Source organism: Emydura macquarii, unplaced genomic scaffold (assembly GCF_026122565.2).
Source record: "Emydura macquarii macquarii isolate MOO-44397 ecotype Brisbane River unplaced genomic scaffold, CSIRO-AGI_Emac_v2 contig_1644, whole genome shotgun sequence".
NCBI lineage: Eukaryota > Metazoa > Chordata > Testudines > Chelidae > Emydura > Emydura macquarii.
The window spans coordinates 17,881,846-17,906,142 of record NW_027131781.1 but is presented as its reverse complement, the minus strand read 5'-3'; the positions used below and the strand labels follow the sequence as shown (position 1 = coordinate 17,906,142).

Below are 24,297 nucleotides of genomic sequence, written 5' to 3'. Positions count from 1 at the left end.
TGTAAGAATAAGTTATTGCAAATACTTACATAGTCATCTGTGGCATCTTTGACAGCAGTAATGGCTAATACCAGCACTAAAGGCACAATGGTAGTAAACCAAGACAAGGAGGATATTTCTGGGATCAACTACAAGATAAAGTTTTATTAAATACTTTAAAATATAGCTTAGTAAAATTTCAACAACAATATTTCTAAGTAACTAATAATTTTCATGAAAAGTAATAGTAAAGAAAGTCTGTTACATTTTCATATAATTAATACACAGCGAGGGTAAAATTGAAGCAAATGGAATACAGGACATAAGTGAAGAGCAGAAGAGGGGACTAGAGAGAAATATGGGGAGAAGAGTAGATGCAGGAGAGAAAGAATAGAATGGATAGCAAAATGACAGAAAAATGGGGAGAGAGAAAAAAAAAAGCAGAGAAAATGAAGCAAAAATAAAAATGAAGGAAACAAGCAATGGGAACAGGGAATATAAGAAGCCATTCTCCTACCGCAGGATGAATAACTCACATTGACTTCAGTGGAAGGTATTCATAATCTACGAGAGGAGAATAGGGCCCAAGTAAGGCAAAAAAAAAGGCCATGAAACAATACTAGAGTGTAAGAAGACAGAATGTGAACTGAATAACATCGAGTAAAACCCAAAATAAATTTTGCCAGGTAAATGGTACTGCAAAAATGCAACACAAGGGAGAACACTCAGAAAGAGGGAAAACTCTAAAAATGAGACAAGGTGGGTGAGGTAATATCTTTTGAGCTACACAGAGCTCTTCTTCAGAGGCTTCTTCTTCAAAGGTTCTAGACCTAAAGAAGAGCTCTGTGTAGCTCAACAGCTTGTTTCTTTCACCATGGAAGCTAGTCCAATAAAAGATATTACCTCACCCATCTTGTCTCTAAAATCCTGAGACCAACATGGCTATAACGTTACTGCATATAAAAAGTGAGACAGAACAGAGAAAGAGATTGGAGAACAAACGAGAGCTACAAACAAAGAATGAGAGATTATATAAATGTTTATTTAAATAACAGGGAAGATTTTTATTTTACTGAGAACAAGCCAACCAGTTTGGATAAAATAAGAACTAACCTAGGCCTTCACCCATACCTCAGTACATCTAATCATTTGAGGAAATGCCCTAACAAAGAAGTCTGGTGCTGCTGCTCCCCTCTCTGCTTCATCACATATACCCAACGGGCCCTCTTTCTCCCCTTTGTCATGGCCATTCAATGTTACTGCACTCGTAACAGAGTTAATCGGAAACAGTCATTTTAGGCTATTTGATAGTTGTCCATCAACAGCTACATTTTAATATCCATGAAATCTGACCAACATAGAACAATTTTACTCATTTGTTTGGTATTGTAAGTGACCATTGCACTGCTATTGATACAAATAATTGGGTCTCTTTGTTAAGAGAAGAGAATATTATCAAAATTATATTTTAGAGAAAAAAGAAAGTTATACATCACCTGTAAAATCAGAAGGAAAAGAAAGTAAGCATTTGCTACCCGCTGGAACTGTTCAAATAAGTTAATCGGCAAGAAAGTAAGAATGTTGTATTTAGATGTTTTGATGCGATTGTTCTGAAAAATAAGAGAAAGATGAAAAGTAGTACTAGAAAAATCTAAACTGACACAAAAATCTACTTCAAGTTTGGAACACATAGCAGTGATGACACTTAAAATCAGAGTCATCTTGTAGCATCTCAATTTTGTTACAATTATTCCTTAAATTGTTGATTATAATTATTACTTAAATTATTGGTAATAGATTCAGCTTTGGCTAAAGGCTAAAACAAAGTTCTAATTTTCAACTATGTTTTAAATCAAGTTATAAAATCTTTAGACGATAAATGGTAACTTCAAGATTCCTCATCTCCAAGATCTTATCCTGGGCATATTAAAAAAAAGTGTGCACACACTAGAAGAAAGGTGGATTCAGGCAGAGTGATGGACACACACTCCTTTTTTAGGAGCAGTACCTCATAGTAAGATTGGGGAGAGGGGAGGGAAGGGGAATGCAATAAGGGTTCATGCTTTTCCCAGCAGATGTCACTGCAAGTTATAAGCACAGAGGAGGCAGACATTAAGCTGTGCTAAGAGTAAAATGCAGCACAACCCAGTAGCAAACTGCACACCCACACACATTTGCTTGATTCTTTTACATTTTTTCTCTAAAATGCAGAACCCAGTTCAACACAACCTGCATTTGCTTTCCTGTTATGAAAGCCTGGAATTTCTTTCTTTTTTTTTTTTTTTTTTTTGGGGGGGGGGAAGGGGGGATTGCAGTCTGGTCTCCTCTCTCTTTAAAATGGCAGAGAAGAGACCCTTCCTTTTATAAGTTTCCAGTCCCCATGTCAAATGACTATTCCCATGGGCTTCAAGTCCCTCGTCAGATGATCTATTGCTTAGTTACAAGCCCCTGATTGCTTTCCATTGTTAGCCCATTGACAACCACTCCAGGAATCTCAGTTCAGTATGGAGATTAAAAGACAACAGTGAAGGTACAATGCAGTTTTACAATCAAAATGGCATTCACAAAAAAGTGGAGTTTCTAGTTTGATATAGATACATACAGACATACGTTAAATGGTACCCTGGATCACTGAGTGGATACTGTTGGCTACATTCTGGATGCCAGATGAACACTATGAAACCCACAGACAGAGGAGGAACATGGGGCAGAGGTTCTACATGCAGAGATACCAGCTCCCCCCAAAAATCCATGCAGAAAACATGTGACAAGAACCAGTAGGGCTTTTTCTAGCAGGACTCTGTGTGTGTATGTTTTTAGGAGCAGTACCTCATAGTAGGACTGGGGAGATGGGAGGGAAGGGGAATGCAATAAGGGTTTCATGCTTTTCCCAGCAGATGTCACTATCTGTGTGTGTATGTCTCCTGACCATTACAGATTCTTCTTTCTTTTAGGAGGACTTATCTGCTGAATCAATAGCTTGGGAGCCAACAATGGCAAGGAGCCACTGATGGTCAGACCATGGGAACAATGCACTGATGTGTCTACAGCTTCAGTGTGTGTCTATTTTGAGGACATTTTTTCAGACAACCAGCATATGGCCATATATTTGGTATAAGAATACTTACCTAATATTTCTTATCTAATATCACTTTCATTACATGCGTTATAAGCCCATTTTTTAGAGGAAGTTGTCTATTTTATTCTATTTCATTTTATTAGAGGATCTGTTTTAAGTTAGTCCTGATTAATGGCACCTACCAAAAACTACAACAGCAGTATGTTTAAGTTTAACCAAAGAAAAGTGTCTCCACTTTTCAGGCCAAAGTCCAAGCAGTTGGGAAGATCTGGAGCTGAGAGACAAGGAAATCCACTCTTGCAATATCCATCCTGGAAAGTGGTGGGCATAGGTAGAATTACTCCCTCATTATTCTTTTTTTTATTTTTTTTTATTTTATACCATTTATCAGCTTGATAATGGACTATTTAGTATCATTTCTCTTCTTGAAGTAAGTACTCAACCATTCTGCAGACCTCTTAAAGACACTCCCCCCAGTTTTTACAATGTATTCACCCAAAAGTTTTAAAGGAACTCAGATGAAATTGCAGAACTACTAACTGTGGTAAGTAACCTCTCACTTAAATCAACCTCTGTACCAGATGACTGGATGATAGTTAATGTAACGCTGATTTTTAAAAGAGGCTCCAGAGGTGATTCTGGCAATTACAAACCAGTAATCCTAGCTTCAGTACATCTAAATTGGTTGAAACTATAGTAAAGAACAGAATTATCAGACTCAGAGGAACACAATATGTTGGGAAGAGTCAACTTGGCTTTTGTAATGGGAAATAATGCATCACCAGTCTACTAAAATTCTTTGAGAGCATCACCAAACACATGGACAAGGTGATCCCATTGATATAGTGTACTTGGACTTTCAGAAAGCCTTTTACAAGGTCCCACATCAAAGGCTCTTAAGCAAACTAAGCAGTCATGGGATAAGTGGGAAGGTTCTCTCATTGATCAGTAACTGGTTAAAAGATAGGAAATGGTAGGAATAAACAGTTGTTTTTCACAATCGAGAGAAATAACAGGGTCCCCCAAGGATTTGTACCAGGACCTGTGCTGTTCAATATATTCATAATTTATCTGGAAAAGGGGATGAACAAGGAGAGGCAAAATTTGCAGATGATACAAAATTACTCAAGATCGTTAAGTCCAAAACTGACTGCAAAGAGTTACAAAGGGATCTCATAAAACTGGGTGACTGGGCAACAAAATGGCAGATAAAAATTCAGTGTTGATAAGTGCAGAGTAAAACATATTGAAAAACTTAATCCCAACTATACATACAATATGATGGGGTCTAAATTTGCTGTTAACACTCAAGTAAAAGGTCTTATTTTTAATTTCTTTTACAGCATTTACCACTTCATCCGGTGTGAGAAGTTCCACTACACCAAAGTTCATCATTGTGAATTTGTTTCACTCTCTTGGACTTTCTACCTTTTAAAATGGTTGAAAATATTTTTCCATCTATTCTTTATGCATTTATCATCAGTCAACACCATATCAGTTTTGCCTTTGATGAACCTCACTTCCTTAATATCTTTGGTACTTCTGTCTCATGCTTTCACTTCTTTTTTCCCTTCCTTTGCTCCAAGTCTTCCATAAAGTTCCCCAAAGACCTTTGCTTTCACTTTTGCAACTATATTCCTGGCCAATTTCTTTACATTCATGTATTCCTCCATCTGTGTATTCCCTGTTGCTCCTACTCCTTGACAAAGTTTAAACTTTAAACCTTTTTCTCTCATGTTTTTCCACCAAGTTTCTGTTTTGAATAAAGGCTTTCCCTTTTGATTCATCCACAACTTATCACTCTTCAATATATTTATCACCATAAGATCCCAAAACATATCCATTATTTCCACACGTGGTGGGGACCTTATCTTCTTCATAACCAGCTCCCTAAAGTTGTCTTCAGTCTTATCCTGTAGTTTTCACCCATTATCCTTGGTGTTACCCTCTTTTGATTTTCTCTGAACCTTCATTCTAAGAAAAATATCTAAGATGAGAGGTCTATGTTGACTAGTAAGACTGTCTCCTGCAATCTTTTGTATCTTTTATTTTCTGCTAGGAAACAAGGAAGTATTCATTCTGGCTTCTAGTCCTTCTACTCTTCTTGTAAGTAATAAGATATTCATCTCTTTTCATAAAAAATGTGTTGGATACTACTAGGCTTGTGCCAGCTGCACTATGGTTTCTTCTTCAACATTTAACGTTGCATAGCTATGGCCACCACATATGCTACTATATCCATGCATGTCTACTCCAACATGCCCATTTACATCAGCACCAATAGCTATTTCCTCATTCTCTAAAATTTGCTAAAGAGCAGTGTCTAACATTGCCCAAAAACTTGTCTTCTCTTTCTCACCACAGCCAGACTGGAGCATATGTGTGCTAATTATGTTTAACAAGCCACAGTAGCAAAATATATTTAACAAGCTGTGGTGGTAATACAAAGAATATATAATATGTTAATTAGTAAGGGATAGTTTGTTAATAAGAGCACAGTCACGTTATTCTAGTTCATCTTGTGATATTAACTGATTATCTTTAAAGGGCATAGTCAAGATAAAATAAAAGTATCCTTACCTGTCGTACTTTGTAATCATACCTTAATTTAGAGATTAGTGGAAAATTTCAGCAAATACAGAATATTATTAATGTCTTGATTTTGTTTTATAACCAGATCTGCTTAGATTATTCAAACTAGAAAAATATTCTTCAACTCTATGGGCATTAATTCAATCAACTAAGACAGTCATTTTCAGTCTTTTGGATCTACGGAGAACACTGTCGCTCATGTCTCAGGAGTCTAATTTCCTAGCCATAATTTACATAAGGAAGTATGATTTACAAATATTTCTGGCCACATTTTCATTACAAATCTTGCACAATTCTCTGAGCACTGCTTCATTAAATTACCATTCCTGGTTCCTAACTGTAATTGTGGTGAAACTAAATGGTCTATGAACTGAAATTTATCCACAAAGCTCTGATTTTGAAGAATTCCTTGGGGAACAAATTAAATTTCCCTTTGAAACTAATTTAGTTTCTGTATGGTTTATTTCCTCCAAGACACTCTAAACAACATACGTTGTACAAAGACTTTCCCATACTACCATAAAGCAAGCAATTTTTTTCCTCCAAGAATGACAGAGCTGGAGAGGAAGATGAGAAACCTAGTATCAATGCAGCCACAAACAACTGATATACACATATATGTTATAAAGGACATAAAGACTCAACCTCCCAGTGCCTACAAATAAATGTATTCTTACAGTATTACCTATACCTACAAAACAGATAGAGCCAGATTCAGACCTGGTCTATTCGGGTTCAACTCCACTGACTTCAGATGAGTTTCACCCACTTTCACCATGTCTGACTTCGGGTTCACAGGGCATAATTAAGCTAAAGATAGCAATCAGTGGTTTGCCATTACCAGAATTTTATTTAACAAATGGCATCCCTACTTGATAATTATCCACTTTCAATCTGTAACAAACTGTAAGGATAACTTCCAGTTACAGGAGAGACTATAGCTGACATCTCCAGAAGAGACACAATGGTTCCTCCAGGCTACCTAGGAATCAAGGGACTGTTCAAGCTGCACCAACTGTTTGAATAGTGCCGTATACTCCACCTGAATCACCGGGACAGTTCCATGGGTTGAAACAAGATGGCAGGGCCATGGCCCCACCCATCTGTCTGCTATTTCTTGCTTTCTTTGGAATGATTTGCACCCTAGGGACGCTAGGTCAATATTATTATAAAGCAAATGGTGGTAGCAAAAATGGTAAGACTACAAAATCTACTGTGCACTGAAAGCATGTAGGAACATGTGTTTTATTCCAGTGAAAACAAGGATTTGGGCTATTTAAACATCCTCCTGCAGTGTAGTAAACCCAAACAACAATATTGTGATAGTGCATGAGAATTAATACAATGAAACTGACTAGAAACAAGAATGGAATGTCCAGTCTCTTTTCAATGTCCAAGCAAAGTGAGATTTGATTTTATTTATTTGGATTTTTGTAAATAACAATAAAAGAGTACCGAGCTAGTACCCTGGGTACCCTTAACAATCTTTGTAACATATACGTAAACTTCCATATCTCTGTGGCTAACATCGTGGTGTTAAAACTGAAATAACATTGAAAATTCAAATTACTTTCACCATATGATAAAGTGTTTTCAGATATGATTTTTATGCTGACACTGTGCCTTTAAACATTCTGCAATGAATATATCATGACAAACTAATTCTACTGAGTGAATCACTACTAGCAAGGGACTCAGATAATTAGTGTCACAGACTCACTATGGGATTCATCAAGAGTGAACTCTAAGATTTCATAATATTTCAGGAACCCTAATGAGAACACAAATGAAAGCTGTATATGTGATACGTGCATAAGATCACTCATGGTTCCAGAGTGAACACAATGCTGTAATTCCCATAAAGGGCCTTCATGTCTTAATAAAACTGTGATGGTGTTGCCTAAGCAAATCAGTTCCTGAATGGCACCAGAGCCCTAAGGGAGAATCATGACTGCCAGGGTTCTCCATTTATCTCTAATTTCAGACCTCTTCATTTATAAGCATGTAGGGGCATTATGCATAAAGGACATAAGAATTATTGAAATTTATCCATATGCATGCAAGGCAGAATTGTTTAAAAGTGTATTAAAATGGCAACTTCTTACTCAATAGATCAACTTCCTGTATGCATTCAGAAAACATCTACTTGTTTTAGGGATAAAATAAATGCATACTACTTTTTACTCCTGTCAGCCCTGAAGCATCAATGCAGTTCAACAGGAGAGGTAGCCAGATTCTACCAGCTCATGTATCATCAACAGAAAACTTAACTATGTTCCAATTCCAGTGGTGGTATCCAGAAGCAAGTGAGGGCAGAATGTGATCTGTAAAATTTTATAGTAGATGACCATGTACAAGCCATTAAAGAATAACTCTTGACTCTCAAATCCTAGGTTGTATTGGTTATTCTGTTAACATATAAACCAAGCATATCTGATCTGCAAATCACTGAGCGGTAGAGCAAACATAGAACCATATTATGCCATTTTTGCAGTCAGTTTTCAGAAATTAGAGAAAAAGAGGCAGATCCATCCCCCTGAATGACTAATTCCTTGCTCTCTTGCTTAGGTCATTGTTTACAATTAGCCTCACAACCAGGCCATCTGGGCAAGGCATCAGCTTTACCATGCTCATGGCCAGGTGTCATAGTACTGCAGTCTCTCCAACCACCTGGCAAGCTATCCCTCAGGATTCTTAAATTTAAAAAGCCATTGCAAGGAAGCATGGTCTTATCTGACCAAAAACTTCCTCCCATACAAACAGTGATGAAAATGTCATAGATTTATCCACTTTTATGAGTTCCTTTCAGGTGGTGCAATAATTTTTTTCAGGAGAACTTAGACTTTTGCTGTAATAAGCTACCATTCTCTTAAGTACCTTCTGTTCTTGTGTCAATACTGCCCCCAAAACTGTAAGCACTGTAGCCTGTGTTCGATATGAATGGGATTTTGAAACATGGATAGGCCAAGACAGGAACAGTCACAAGAGCCTTTTTCAACTTTGAAAATGCTACATCACACTGTACTCTCCCCTGAAATGATTTCTCTTTTCCACCCAACCTATGCAGTGGTTTTGCAATATTGGCAAACCCACAAATGAACCTTCTGTAATAGAATTAGAATCCTATAAAATTCTGCACATCTATGAATGACTAGGGAGTTGGCCAGCTCTGTACAGCCTCAACTTTCTTTTTGTCAGTGGAAATTCCCTCTTCACTAATTGTGTGCCAAAGATAGATTACCTCTTTTTGAAACAAATCATATTTCTCTGGGTTCAGTTTCAAACTGGATGCCTTCAGTTTATCAAACCATTTGTAAACATTTCAGTTCCTGCTCAAATGTCTCAATGTGCACCAAGATATGCTCTGCGTATAACAGACAGGCTGAGAGAGGCATGCCATGAAACACCACCTCCATTATTCTCTCAAAAAAGGCTGGTCTATTGCACAAGCCAAAAGGTATCACTTTAAATTGCCATATGTATTGTCCTGCTGTGAAAGCATTTTTCCCCTTGTCATTTGGATCCACTTCCACTTTTAAGATCTAATGTGGCAAGCCAGACTGAACCTGCCATAGAATCCAGAGTATCATCTGTTTGTGGTTATGGATAAGAATCCTTTAAAGGAACTTCATTTATTTTTCTATAGTTTATATAGAATCTGATACTGCCACCCTTTTTCTTAATAAGCACTATGGGTGAGACCTAAGGAGCCTCAGCTATGCTTTCCTGATACATTTCCTCAATAGTCTGTAATGCCTCATCCTTTTTTGCTACTGCTAACTGAAGAGATAGCTGCTTAATGCGTATGTTTCCCCCAGTATCAATCTTGTGCTGTACCAGTGTAATACAACCTATACCTTTGCTGGACTGGGACACAAACTCCTGACTACTAACCAAAAAGTCTTTTAGACCACCCTGCTGTTCCTCATTTAATTGTATAGCACTGTGACAAAGAGACCTGTTCATTGTTTACAACTCTGTGTCAGCAACTCGTCAGGCCTGACCTACTCACTACACCTAACACACTGTTGTCATGATATATACCCAAAAGGTGCCATGTAATATTTCACTGGAAAACTGATAATTCCTTGGTCATTAACATTCTTGTGTGTTGTATGTATGGAATGTGTTGCGGGGTAAGCCCACCCCGTTTCCCCTTGCTGGGGAAGTTAGGGGGATGAGAAGGCTGCGAAGCGACTTGCGGTTGCAGTTGACCCGACTGGCCTCTCTCTGGTTGTGTGCCTCAAGGGACTGAGTCTGAGTGACCACCCTTGGGACTGGGGCAGTGCAGCCTAATGCTCGAATTCAAATAAGTGCCCTTGCATCACGGTTGGGCGGCCTAGTGGCCAGAGTCAATACGCACCCTCGGGTCAGGGCCGGACGGCCTAGTGGCCAGAGTCAATATGCACCCTCAGGTCAATGATGTGCAATCACCTCAAGGGGGTGGCAAAGGGATAGGGGGACATGGACCCGCCCAACCCCTCCACATCCCAGCCCAGGGCCCTGTCCGTGGCAGGGCTGGTCCCCACCCAGGTCAGCGGGGATCCCACCTCAACACGCTGACCTGCCATAGGCGGGAGATACCACTCACCCTGTGCCCCTGGGCCACTTCCTACCGTTCCCCCTGATACAGTCATCTGGGCTCATCTGGTTCTCGGAGTCCCCTCGCATCAGTGTCTCGCTGGGTGTCGGTGTCCAAACCATCAACAGTGTCAACTCTTTCTACACACATCACACATCCTTTTATGCATTCTATAGCCAAACCCCCATTATTATTGTTTAACTGCCCATATCTAAACAAACTATGGGGTTGATCCTTCAGCTTGGTATTCCCATTTCCCGAATTGGGAAAGAGGTTTATACTAGATATTTGTGACAACCTGTCCTGGCCTGCCTTGAATTTACAACAATCCTTTCTGTGGCCAATTTTGTCATAGTCTCAGCATACGTGCAGTGTGCCCAGCCATTGGATAGCATCGTCATCAGCCAGGTGAAGTGCCAGTAGCCCGCCATCCAAGTAAGTCAGTAGGCATATATCAAGGATATGTGACATAGTCTGAAGTTGACTGCGTCTACATCACAGGTTGTTAAAGAAACCACATTTGAAGAGATTGGCCACACAATTGCCCTTTCCTGTTCGAAACTGGTTCAGGTATGACCATAGGTGCTTTAGCAGGTCAAAACTTGGTGGGCAGATGGTGGGTTTATGATGAGAGAGAGTGATTAACGACTGTCGTCGCTGACCTCTTTTTACACCAACAGATTCCACTGTCATGTCATGTGGTGGCATAAGAGACCATAAAGGGCATCTAGTATACTGAGTACAGAGGCAAGTCAGATCTCCAATAGCTGATGGAGGCATGGCAAATCAGCCACAACAGAGTGTCCCAGTAACAATGGCAGCAGAGGGCAATGGCTGATGTTCTAGAGACCATATTCTGAGCAAGTTGCAGTCTAATAGTGAGTATCTTCCTTAAGTGGTTGAGGTATGTCAATGACCTATGCAATGTCATGCCGAGGTAAACTGGGTTTGGGTTGTGCTGCAGGCATTGGACATTTAAGAAAATATTTATCTCGTGGCTTGTGCTTGCATTATGCAGATGAAATACACTAGACACTATGTTGGAAAGCTCATCTGCAGGTGCCATCAACTACCATAGTCTGGCATAAGCTTCCTATCATCATTCAGGAGCTTATCAATTTCTGAGAAGGACTGAGCTTGATAGCTGCAGTAGATATCGTCGGCATAGATAAACTTGCACGAGAGTGTTGCTGGCAAGTTGTTGATGTACACATTGAACGGTATTGGTGAAAGAACTGAACCTTGAGGAAGACTGCTAATCTGACACTTCCCAGAATTGCAGCAGTCACCCACGTGTACTCTGAACCCCTTATTTTGGAGGAAGAGCTTTTCTACTTCGACCACCCAATGCGGGGCAACTCAAGAAAGTTTATACAGAAGGCCTCTGTGACAAACTGTCATAAGCATCGGTCAAATCCAGGAAGATGGCTCCTGGCTTTAGATTTTGTTGAAAACCATTTTTGATAAAGGTGGTTAAGGCCAGGATTTGATCACAGGTGCTATATCCTTTCCTGAACCCTGCCTACTCAACCTGTAAGACATCCTCCACCTCCAGAGCGATTCATTGGAGGATTACTCAAACACCTTGAAAGACTCTGATAGCAAGGTTATTGGGCAGTAACTCACTATGTTGTAGGCATCCTTGCCCAGCTTGAGAATGGCAATAATCTTTATTGGACACCAAATGCATGGTAGCTTCTTCTCATTAATTACCTGTATATGGAAATTATATATATAGAAATTAGCGAGCCACTGTTATGCCTTTGGACCAAGATGCCTGAACTATTAACTTTAATTTTTTCATTATTGGCAATTCCCTTGTTTTACAAACCAAATTCATCATTTGTTCTAATCATTCAGTACAATCATGAACCAAATTAGAATCTCCTTATTCATCATACATAGTAGACACAGAACTATACTTGCAGGATTCATGGCAATCAGCTACCATCTTCCTCACTAGGAGATGCTTCCTCTTCTGGTGAATTGATGCAGGATTCAAGTTCTGTGGCAAATTCCACAGCCTCTCAGATTGTCTTTTGCCTTCTTTCACTGATCTTGATCTGCAAGTCCAAGTCCATCTGAGCATTTATAAATCGGTTCATTATCCTGGAAGTCTTGGTAGTATGCCAGGAACACAAGTTTCTGCAGGTCCTCTGCCAATTCAGGTGGGATTTCTTCTTTCCCTCTACTTTTTGCTCTTAACTGTGCCTGACCAGCTCAGGCTTGGTCTACACTTACTTCGGCGAATCGGCGGCAGTCGACGGGAGTTACGCAAAGTACACGAAGAAATTGCTTAACTTCCATCGACTTCTGTGCTTCTCTTCTGTGCACTGTCTTCACTGCACTGCGCTGACAGGAACTGCATTCCCGTCGACGCAGCGCTACTCCACTTAAAGAGGTGGTTTTAGTATGTCAATTTCTGGGTCTTCACTGACCGCTCAGTATATCCAGATAAGTCGATCTGACAGCGGCGACTGAGCCGCCATCAGTGTAGACATAGCCTCAGACAGTTGGCTAGCTCCAAACTGCATGTTCAGGGTTCATTTCATAACTCAGTCTGTTTTCTGGGATAAGTTCTGCAGCAGAATCAGAGTTGGGCCACCCAAGTTAGCTGCTAGTAAACCCCCTTTCTGTCCCTCGTCCTAGTCACTCATTTGAGCTATAATGTTGAATTGAGAAAAATAAGCATCCCAGGGAATTTTTCCCTCAGATATAATGGGCTTTTGCATTATCTGAGATGGGACAGCCAGACCTCTGTCTCTGGGCCTTTGTGGTTTACAAATGGGGCAGAAAACTGTTATAAATATCTGGTCTTATCCAAGTCCTCTGGCTGGTTCAATTCTTCATTCAGGCAGCTGCCTTCCACTGTGGTCTGACCCTTTGATTTCCTTCTGGAGTTGATTTTCAGCTCCTTAAGTCCTGGATGCAACTCATCTTGGTTAGCAAGTTCCAGATTGCCTAAAGCTTGCTTGGTCTCCCCTATTTCATGGAAAAACTTCTGGCGTATGGCAGTGAGATTGTTGGTCACCTCATCAATCTGTTTTACCATTCCAGACTGGGAGTTTTGCAGCTGGGCTTTCCAATCTGTGCGTACACTTTGTAGTTGTTGATCCAGAGATATCACCTCTGCCTGCAAGTCATCTCTGGGCCCTTTGTGGCAAACCTCCAGGTGCACTTTAATTCCTTTTGTGAAATCTCCACCTCCTGTTTTAGGTCTTGTTTTAATTTCCACAGGTCATTTTTTATTTCTGCAAAGTACCTCTATTATCGGTTCCAATGTTGTTCAAGAAGAATACTGGCTCAAAATCTCTCACCTTGAAAACTGAACCCCACTGTTAACACCAGTGTTGCCTCTTTTTGACCTGAGTGGCTAGTCCAGTTAAGAACAGAAACTGGTGGAGTCTGGTATTTTCTTTGATGAAATCTTGTTTGTTTACAAGGAATGTACAAAGTTCTGCTTCTGCAAATGTAGCAGGAACCAAAACAAAAAAAGGACCAATTTCTTTACTTACAGCCCTTAGCCACTTTAGTCAGCACCATATCCAAAAACTCTCTCTAGCTTTTTTCCAGCATCATATACTGTGCTCACAGTCTGCTGCTTTACTTTCTTCCTCCTCAATCTCTCTGTTTTTGTGTTCCCATATTCACATATACCCAGTCACCCATGGTCACAATACTCAGTGGAACCTCCTGCCCAGCTGGTTCTAGTTTCTGAGCAGACTTTGTTAGGCCCTGTTTTAGGTGTGACCCTGGAGTGTCTCTTACAACTATCTTAAGTGAAGGGAGCAGTCACACATCAGTTTTAATGAGGTTTTAACACTACCCATAATGTTTCACCTAGATCTTAAAACCACAAGGGAAATATGTCACACAAGAATGGCCGTAGAAGAGAAATTAAATATTGCAATAAGGGAAATAGGTTAAAAATACTAATGAACATATGAATGAAGACTTGGAAACTATTACAACCAGATATGAGAATATTTACTCTTCACTTTAATGCAAGTTTAGAGGATTTACTAAGTGGTAATTAAGAACAAACTATTTCATCTGGCAAGTAGTGTGTATCTTGGAGTTGTTTGCTTGGCCAAATGCAAAATGACTTTATTAAAATGAGAATGCAAATTCAAAATAACATACTGACAGACATTCTTCCAATAACATTTTTAAGTTTAGAAAGAGGGGGTCCTCTTTCTCATCTTTTCTTTTTATGTCCATGGATCTTCCTTGTCCAGAAAACATTGACAGGTACATAATATGCCAGATACTCTGCCCCTTCGATGCTGAAAATATACTGCCTGATATATCAAGGAGTAATATTCTTTAGCTATAGGATGTCATTTTGTTCCTGTACAATCCAAGTTCCTAATTCCTGTATAGCGTTAATGTTTATCTGTTTATAGCCTTTTCAGTGGCAAAGTTCCCCACACTGAAATTTCCTTCCCATCTAACTGGAAATGACAGGAAAGTTGCATCCCCAGATTGAACATATCTGTCTAAGGGCCTATGTACACTGCCACTAGGAGCAAACCTCCCCGCTTGGGTAGAGACTTGCGATAGTGGGGCTCAAACTAGCACACTAAAAATAGCAATTTCAACTTGGACAGATGCTCAGGCTCTCAAGCCCACCTGACCCCCTACGTTTGAAACCCGAAGCTCCAATCCAAGCCACAATGTCCATGCTGCTATTTTTAGGACATTAGCTCAAGTCCTGCTAGCACAAGTCTATCTACTCAGACTGGGAGGCTCACACCCAGCTGCAGCGTAGACATACCATGACAGCATTCACAGATTCTGGTTAGTACTAAAACATGTAATTTAGGATCTGCTCATTTTGAATGCTCTAAAGGGCATTAATAATAAGTATATAAATAATAATGAAAATATTTATGAAAAGTTAAGAAAAAAACAGAAAACGAAACAGCCAAATGCATTAAATTTCAACCCCTGAAAGCGGAATATCAACTGAATACTATAAAAATGTCATAAGCTTCCTGATTAAGAGAAAATATATCTCACTACTCGACAATTAATGGAATTATGCAACCCAGATCAAAAACCATTGCAGGACAGTTGGAGTTGGTGGTTTTTCCAGGAAGTATTGTAACTTTTACTCTTGGTAAATTCACTCTAGTTTGAATCATAGATTTAGTTCTGTTACAGTCAGCTGCCTATTAACGAAACTTACTTTCTTATCCTTTCAAGAGACCTATCATACTTACTTTTTTTCCTTCTTTTTTTACTTTCTAATTTCTCTGGCTTGATGTGTTTCATTTTATGTAATGTTTTGGTGTTCTGGGCCTCTAAGTTCAAGACAGTATTTTACTTTTAAAGGAACACAACAAACTTCACAATTTTGGATAATATATCCAAATATTTGTTTGACAATTTGAACCCTGGCTTAAAGATCCATAGTTAAACAGACACTTGTGAAGACAGTTAGGCTCATATGTATGTTTAGGCTCAAATTCTGTTTACTGCCATATATCTCTGCTTCTAAAATCTTTGCATGTTTCATTAAAAAAAACAGCCACCAATCATTGCAGCAGTGAGCAATTTAAAAAGCTATCAAAATTGCATAAGTCCTGGATATAAATTATGTACATGCACTATTAGAAAAGGAGGACTCCTGGAATAGGAAATGTATCCACCTGAAGTCAACATATCATTTGGCTCCCCACTATCACGCATCTATAAAATTGTGAAATAGGATTTTCCGCAGCCTAATTTTTAGATGAGTCTTTTTGTTAGGTATGAATGCCTAATGACCTTAAAATGATTTCTGCAATATATAATACCCTTTCTAATTATAGTAAAATAATAACAGTCCTGTGTTTGGCTTCAGATTAATCTTATTTTTTTATAAATCCAAAACACTCAAAATAAATTTTAAAAAATTATTGGGACTCACTAACAAGTCCCTCAACAGTTTAGGCTGATTTATATGTTTGATATGTGCCTTTGCTTGTAAATTACCATTCATTTGAAAGAGGGCTGCAAGGTAAGCCACTGAGAAAAGACAAAAGAAAGACCAATGTAGATTTCTAACATTTCAGGTTTTTTCTAGTTTGACAAATAACTAGGATTGTTGCCACATGCAGTAAGTAATTCAGTCATTACCTAGGATAATGCTTGTCTGACTGGTTGCAGGTATTTAGAGCTCAACTGCTTGGAAATGAATAATTGTTAATGACTTACACTGTGAATTGATTAGCATCACTTGATTATATTTTGGAGGGGAGGGAGTTTTTTTCTAAATGAAGTGATTTTTTAATAAATCTCTGACAAACAGACACTATAATGACATCTCCAAACAAACAAACAAACAGCTAAGAATGACAAACCTATATCAAATACAAATGACCGGCCCTTCCATGACTAATTCAGAACTGTCATTCTGCTTGTCATTATTTTTAAAATTAGGTCAGTCAACAATTCATTATAAATTGCAGACAAACATAACAGTGAAAGGAAAGACAAATAGCAAGTTGGTAAATTTGGCTATCCTGCTGAAAAATTAAACAATTTTAAAAAGCAACAAAGAAACCGCAACTTTCCAAAATAAAATCAGGACTGTGTCATAAAACCTGAATGTTTACAATGCCATGAAAGAGTTCTTATTTTAATCATTTTCACATCAGCTATTTTCTGAATGAAAAATACTTTAACATTTCTGAACATGGATTTCAAAAAAGTAAATGTAGTGTTCCGCTATGTTATTTACTTCAAATACAGAGGAGATAGGACAGGATTTCAAAATTTTAACACAATATATTACTACAAAGCACAATAGGGACCGGGTGGAATAAACATGATCACTGATGTTAGAGAAAAAAAATAAGGACAAATAAGTTTACCAATTTAGTAACTATACCCTCAAAAAAAACCCTCAATTGTGCAGTAGTGACACTCTACAATCAAAAGAGGTCGCTACAGTGACATGTATCAATATATTCTTTCAGAAACACTAAACTGAGGAAGGTCCATGGGGAGTATGGGAAATAATTTATTGCATATGTGGAGTTAAGAGGAGTCTGAGAGTTACAACACATACGTGCGCGTACAATGAACATTCTCTCTTGGGAACGTTAAGCTCTCCACCTTCTATAAAAGTCAAAATATCCCCATACACTATGAATGCCCCAATAGATGGCAGGGCACACAGAAGCCAATCAGTGCTGAGTGACAGGGTTAATGTTTCACTCTTCACAGGAGTCCACTGGGTTGTATGAGATTTTACTCATAGCAGGCTCATGTTTTTAGATTAAATCCATATGTGTAACTTAAGTAGGTCAACTCTTCCTTAGGTGACACTGATATGTCTTAGAATACTTGTTGTTACTACAATGCAATTGCCATTAGTAGTCAAGGAAATTACTTTCCTAAATTTAATTAAACAGAAGAGTTAGCTTGGTTATTTAACATCCCCTGTCAAAGATTTCCAGCTCAACTAGATAGAACCAGGAAGTTCAAATAAGACTTCTGAGTACTTATCTGAATCAAACCTCCAAAACTTTTAGGATTTGTCCAACATTACTGAGAACTCTCCATATATCTATGTGTGAATATACCCTCACTATGCAGGGTTTCAATGTCATATATGCATTATACTCACAGCATACTGAAATTTTTCATTATGTTCATGATCATTGGCTTTCACTCTCCGCTCCTCCTCTGAAAAAATTAAAAACAAACAATAGCTTAGGAGAGCAAATAGAGCTAAGAACACAATTATAAGAAATCAGTATATAAACAACACTTCACTGACTTTTAAGAGCTCTCAATGCAGCAAAAAAATACTTTTTTAAAATCCCAATATAGTTCAACTTCTAAAAAGCTTATCTTCAGACATTTTAGATAGCTCAGCATTAGATAGATATATTTTTTATTTTTGCAGTTTCCAAGAATTCCTGTCTCAGATTTAATCACCAGATCTCTCAGGCCTGCAGTGCTACAATCCAAAATGTGCAGCCACGTAATTTTAATCTCACAAAGTCTAATAACCCTCTCATAGAAAAAATGACACAGTGACAGTGCATTCTGCTATCATGCAATAGAGTATGCTTAATAAGACACACTGGTATTCGTGTGCTTTTGACTAAAGAGGCAAAATGCACTGGTGAGATTATGGGCTAACTATAGCTCTTCCTTAAAGAGTTCACTGAACAGGAGCACAGGAAGTCCCTCTCCCTGCACAGAAGGCAACCATAAAGAGGCTTCCTCATTATCTGATTTCAAGGGATGAAGGGCAATATTACACCCTCCAGAAGGGGGCATGTCTGAGTCAACTAGGAACATCACCAATGCAATGCCTCCCTTTGCACTGCTTAGGGCCAGAAAGTCAGTACATGGATAACGGGAGAGGGAGTGGGAGAGATTTTATGAAGGGCAATGAGTATATTTTATTTTAGCAAGTTATTGTAGCAAGTTAGTGCTGAGCATGTTTCCCCCTGCACTGCAGAGACATTATGACAGATTGTGCTCTATGCATGAACAAACAGAATTCCTAAAATAAACTAAATTTTATCAGATTAGTTTTATAATCACTTATTAATTTACTGTACATTACAGAATATTCTTCAAATGATAATAGATACAAGACAATCGTTTAAATGTGATCAAAACACTGTACTCCTATTAGAAGAAGTTCAGTATAGAATACCTACTCTCTGGTGTCAGGGAGTTAATAGTTTCATCCCCATGTATTTCCACTAAAAACTCCAGGAAATAAAAGTTTGTGTAATTATATTTCCCGTCTTCAGTAGAGTCCTCACTATACATATCAGTCCAACAGTTGGATGAATTCATATTCACTAGATTTCATACTATATGTTAGGTAATTATGATTTGTTTCCTGATACTTTCCACCTTTATTATTTGTATTTGTATTACTGACATCCCCAAGGTTCATCAAGAGGATTGAAACCTTTAGATCCACCACACAGACCTCTGCCACTTGATCTAATGGAGTAATCCATAGTAGTCGTAGGTTGTCATCTTCTCTGTGGACCAGCACTAGAGGGCAATAAGGCCCAAACTGAGCTCATGGGGTTCACAGATATTTGAGGGCAGCAGTGGGATGGTGAGACACAGGAATCTTGGGTTCCACCCCAGGCTCTGGAGGAGAGTGTGCTCTTGTTGGCACAGATTCTTCTGCCCATTCCCCGTGGGGAGGTCACTGTCAGCACAGAAGAGACAAGCTCCCTAGTCTCAGTTCTAGTGCCCAGCCCCTTCCTGGCCCAGAGCAGCTGGAGGCAGCAACAATAGGGAAAGTCTAGCTTCACCTCTCTAGCCCTGAGAAAGAGCATGCTCAGTCACGTTGTGGGTGTTACGCATGCACAATCCAATCAGGGATAGAAGCCATGAGGGGGAAGGAGTACGTTCAGTTGTTCTGGGAGATGGCACATGCAGAGTCTGTTCAGTATGAGGAGCTGAGAGAGGACTCTTTGGAGATTTAAGCTGTTAAAATCAAAGATGTCTCTACTAATCACATGCAAAATACAATTTTTCAAAGCCTTACAACTTAGCCAGATTTGAGCAGATTTTTAACAGCAAAGGCAAAAGCACATCACTGACACAAATGCTACCCCATCCCAAATTTTAAGTCTCTGCTTCAAAACATTTCAGAGAAAAGGCCACCTGAATCTTTTCTTATCTTGGGCAAAACAATGTATCTTTCCTTAATCTCTTTCTCACAAACAGCTGAACCATTTTGGCTGAAATTTTCAAAACAAAATAATTCAGCCTGAGGCAAACACCAGGCATGGAAAATTTCAACCCAAATAGTTAAAGTTTGGCAAAGTTAGATGCAACTGAAAACAGGGTTTTACAACAGGAAGTGTCAGGCAACCTTAATAATAGGCAGCCCTACCTATAGTATGAGGAGTTACCCTATAGTAGGCTGGTTAGTCATCTCACTGTAACAGGATGATACTGTGACCCTCGCAGACCACGTGCCAGCTCATGTCAAAGTTCCCATGTCTCAACTGAACACAGACAAATACATAGCTGGAATCAGTCTGACTCACCAGTGTGTTAGCATTGCTAAAACAGGTATTAGAATTAGGAGAATATGCTTAATGTTCAGACTTCATTGGATGCTTATGAATTGTTGCATGCATTAATCCCATGCATAACATCAGTGTCCCATATTGCAAGGTAATATTTGAGCGGTTGTATTGTGAGTCTCATGGACTATCAGACAGGAGAAACACATTAATTAGTGTGAAGTGCTCATCTGCAACAGAAGGGGTACCGTTACATCCTTTCTGACAGGAAACCAGATGGACTATTGTGGGTTGCTAAAGAGAAGAAAAGACTGTGTTGGTCTGCTCTCCCCCCTCCATGAAGATGAGTCATGCAAGTGAATTCCTCCCATCATATGATTTTGCTGCTCAGAGCACATGGCAGGAGGGGGTTAAAAACCCCAAACAACAGGAACTAGGTATCTCTATGCTGCTTGGAGCCTGAGGGAGAGGAAGGGGGGAGGTTTCTAGGCATATGCAACAGATCTCCAGCTGCTTAGTCTAGGTTAGCCCTAAATGGCATATAGAACTTGCTTATTATAGAAGCATCTATTACCCTTTGAAATTTAAGATTGTAACTCATATGTGTATATATGTTTACCTGCTTTAATCTTGTAAATAACTCTCTTATTGCCTTTTCCTATTTAATAAATTTTCATATACTTTATTATAGGACTGGCTACAAGCATTGTGTTTGGTGTGATATCTAAGGTACAACTGAGCTGGGGTAAGTGACTAGTCCTTTGGGACGGGGAGTAATCTGAATATTGGTGTGATTCTTGGTGTAAAGGACCATCTATCACACAGGTAGGACCCAGGTGAGCCCGATCAGAATGCTCAAGGGGACTGTCTGTGACTCCACATTAGGGCTGTTATATTGCCTGAGGAGTTTACACTTGATAATTGGTTGGTGAAATCTAAGTGTAGAACTCACAGCCAATTTGGGGTTTGTACCCTGCTTCTAAACAGTCTGCCCTGAGGATGGTACTCACGCTCTTGAGTCACTACAGGCACTGTTACAGATATTATACATTTTTTAAAAACTACAATAAAATTCTGTCACATTCAATAGATTCTCCTTTTTACTGTTGACTCAAATGATTTCATCTCCCACAGGATGCCCACAACAACCAATTAACTTCTGCTCAGAACTGATTTATCATTAACAGAAGTGTTCCCAGCGCAATGCATTTCTTTAATCAACTTAGACACTTCAAAAAAACAAAAACCACACACACCAGACCTGTATATAAAAGTAACCTTGGTTCAAAAATGAAACAAAAACTCTAGATTAATACCCTTTAATCCAATAAGAAAGCAACTATAGCTTTTTTCAGCTACAGTCCGAAGAAAATTGAAACTGTCTAAACTTAAATATTAAATCAAGATCAAACTGAAAAGAAAAATCTTAATATTTTGTCAATGTATTTTAAAGACAGACAAAACAAGACATCCTCCACAAGAGAGAAACTAATTGATATATTATTAGCAAACAAAACTATGAGGGATATACTTCCACAGTCCATGCAACAGAAGGTGCATTAAGCAAATATACATATTAGTTCAGTCTGAGAGTTTTCAATTAGAGCAATGACATTTCTACATCCTGAATGGCTCTGCAGGCAGACGAGTTTTGCTAGTCTGGGGATAGTACCAGAGGTTTTTCAATCTTGTTCATTTGCATGGTATGGGGGAAAAAAAAAAACATCTAGCTGAGGACAGGTTAATTTAAATGCGTAAGACACTCCACACTTCACCATTACACTTCAGAGAGAACAAGAACATTATGGTCTTTGTTTTACATCTTTAGCTGGGATTGTCAAAGTCTAGCATAAATCTTTGAATTCTGTATTCTAAATTTTGCATGACAAGAAATATACAAAACTCAGAACACAGGACAAACAAACTATATATTTGAATAAACAGGACCAAGCCAACCACTATAAAAAGAACAAAGAAACATGCAGTAATTAATTATACCTGTCTTCCACTGATACCGGTCTTTCAACTGTGTGAAAAATCATTTCTACCTGAAACTTCATTCTTGCTACCAAGAGTTATATATCCTCTCCAGGACAGCAACATTTGTAGACATTTTCCAGACATTTCCTGAGATACAATCATACTTTCAAAGGTATTTGTATTTCCGTCCTACATCCAAAACATGCATCTTGAGTGAGCCAATTATTAAACGCAACATCCCAGGGGGCTTTCAGTGTTGAAAACAGACACTACTGCATTAACGTCCATGCAGCAACAAACAAGCAATCATTCCTATGCCCAAGCGGTCTTTTAAAAAAGTGCACCTCTCCCCACAAAACAAATAAGACATTGTTGGCATTTCATGGTTTTGAGAGGCATCAATGAAACTTTGGTGCAATGCATTAGCAATGAGTTTAGCAAAACTGTTTTCAACATTTATCTATTTAAGTGATGTCCAACTGTTTATCAACTTTTCATAAAAAGGGAAGAGAGACTTTCACAGTTCCTGAAAAGCAATATTAGACTCTCTCCTTAGGCTTTGAGCCCAAGTGTATATTGAGCAGAGGTTTCAAGGAGGTGACAGCAACCCCTTTAGTAGCTTGTCTACGGGCAATACCAAGACACATGCCACATGCTTTTGTACACACAAAGTAGAATGTAGGAAAAAATTAGATCCAAATATCTAACATCCCAAAGTATATGGGAGCTTGAATTGAGGATTTTTATCTGGGTCATTGTAAAGATAGGAGAAAGTTGCAAAATCTGGATCCGGGTTCAAATTCTAAACCCTCATTCATGCAATCTTTTATTGTGGTTTAATCCGTCTTAGTGAAAACTAGGAAACTCACAGTTTCCAAGAACTAAGGCCAAAATTTTCAAACTGTTCACCTAAAGTTTGGCTCCTACGTAAAAAAGGAATGGACTTCCATGGGTACTTCCAGCTCCTGTTAACTTCTATAGAAGATACAGATACTCAGAATCTTTAATAAATCAAGACACCCTCTCCCTACTGGGGGAGAGGAAATGAGGGGAAAGAGACATGACCTAGCTATGGTGTTTGGTGTCTAACAAAGACCTGTGTTTGAAAAGTTCAGCCTATGCCTATGTATTTTGCATATCAGTTGTTTTACCAGGATTTCATGCCTCTACCAATACTGTAGAAATGCACGTTTTTAGAAGTGCAAATGAATGAAAATTAACATGCAGATAAGAGTCATTAGAATAATGGAAGTAGCAAAGATCAGTAAAGAAGGATAATAAATGACATTCAAATCATACTAATGATTTATTGTGTAAAATGCCATAAAGTATACAATTATGTATTATGTATTTCATAGACAAAACAATTTAAAATTTTGCTCTAGAATTATAGTTTTAAATACCAGAAACAGTGTCGCCAACTTTCACAATTTTATCATGACTCTTGCTAAAAAAATTTTTCCCTTAAAGCCCCAGATCCTGGAGTCATGGGATTACATGAATATATCAGCTTTGATTTTTTAAAAATAAGATACATTCCTGGCACCTCTGGTTACACAGAAAAAAACCCAAGAACTAGAACGTAATGAACAGGACCCAACTATTTTTTTTAAAAAAATACTATGATTTAAAGTCAATCTCATGATTTTTGAACATTCAGGATAGACAATACTGTAGCCACCCCATAACATACAGAGATTCTAGTTTGCCATTAATGAGAAGCAGAGCACAGGAATATAGAAGAAGAACACAGTAGACAGCCTGACAGTTAGCAAGACAATACAATGAGAGCCAAACATAACAAATAGATTTTTATGGTGGAGAGAGACTGAAGATTTAAGCAAGGTTCTTTTCTTTTAAAAGAATGCAATGTATTCTGTACACAGATGTTATGGACTATTTCACATTTTTTAAGATACAGAATGCAGAGAAGGGGTGCAGGCATGCACAAACTCAAGTCTCTAAATACAGAAGAAGGTGCATACCACAAACAACAGTTATTAGATTATGAAGTGCAAATCAGGACAAAAGTCCAAGTAGAGAAAAGTCAGAACCAAAATGTCAGATTTAACACC

General features: G+C 38.6%; 1 protein-coding gene across 1 annotated transcript in view; it reads right to left on the bottom strand.

The window, feature by feature from the left end:
• The window catches only part of ATP8B4 (ATPase phospholipid transporting 8B4 (putative)), a 113,798-nt gene that overhangs the window by 87,928 nt on the left and 1,573 nt on the right, over positions 1–24,297 (bottom strand). The window contains exons 2-4 of the mRNA XM_067556123.1: positions 17,851–17,909; positions 1,476–1,589; positions 30–128 (exon numbers count right to left, since the gene is read on the bottom strand). Coding sequence (XP_067412224.1) covers positions 30–128; positions 1,476–1,589; positions 17,851–17,909 — 272 coding nt within the window. The remainder of the gene's footprint in view (positions 1–29; positions 129–1,475; positions 1,590–17,850; positions 17,910–24,297) is intronic.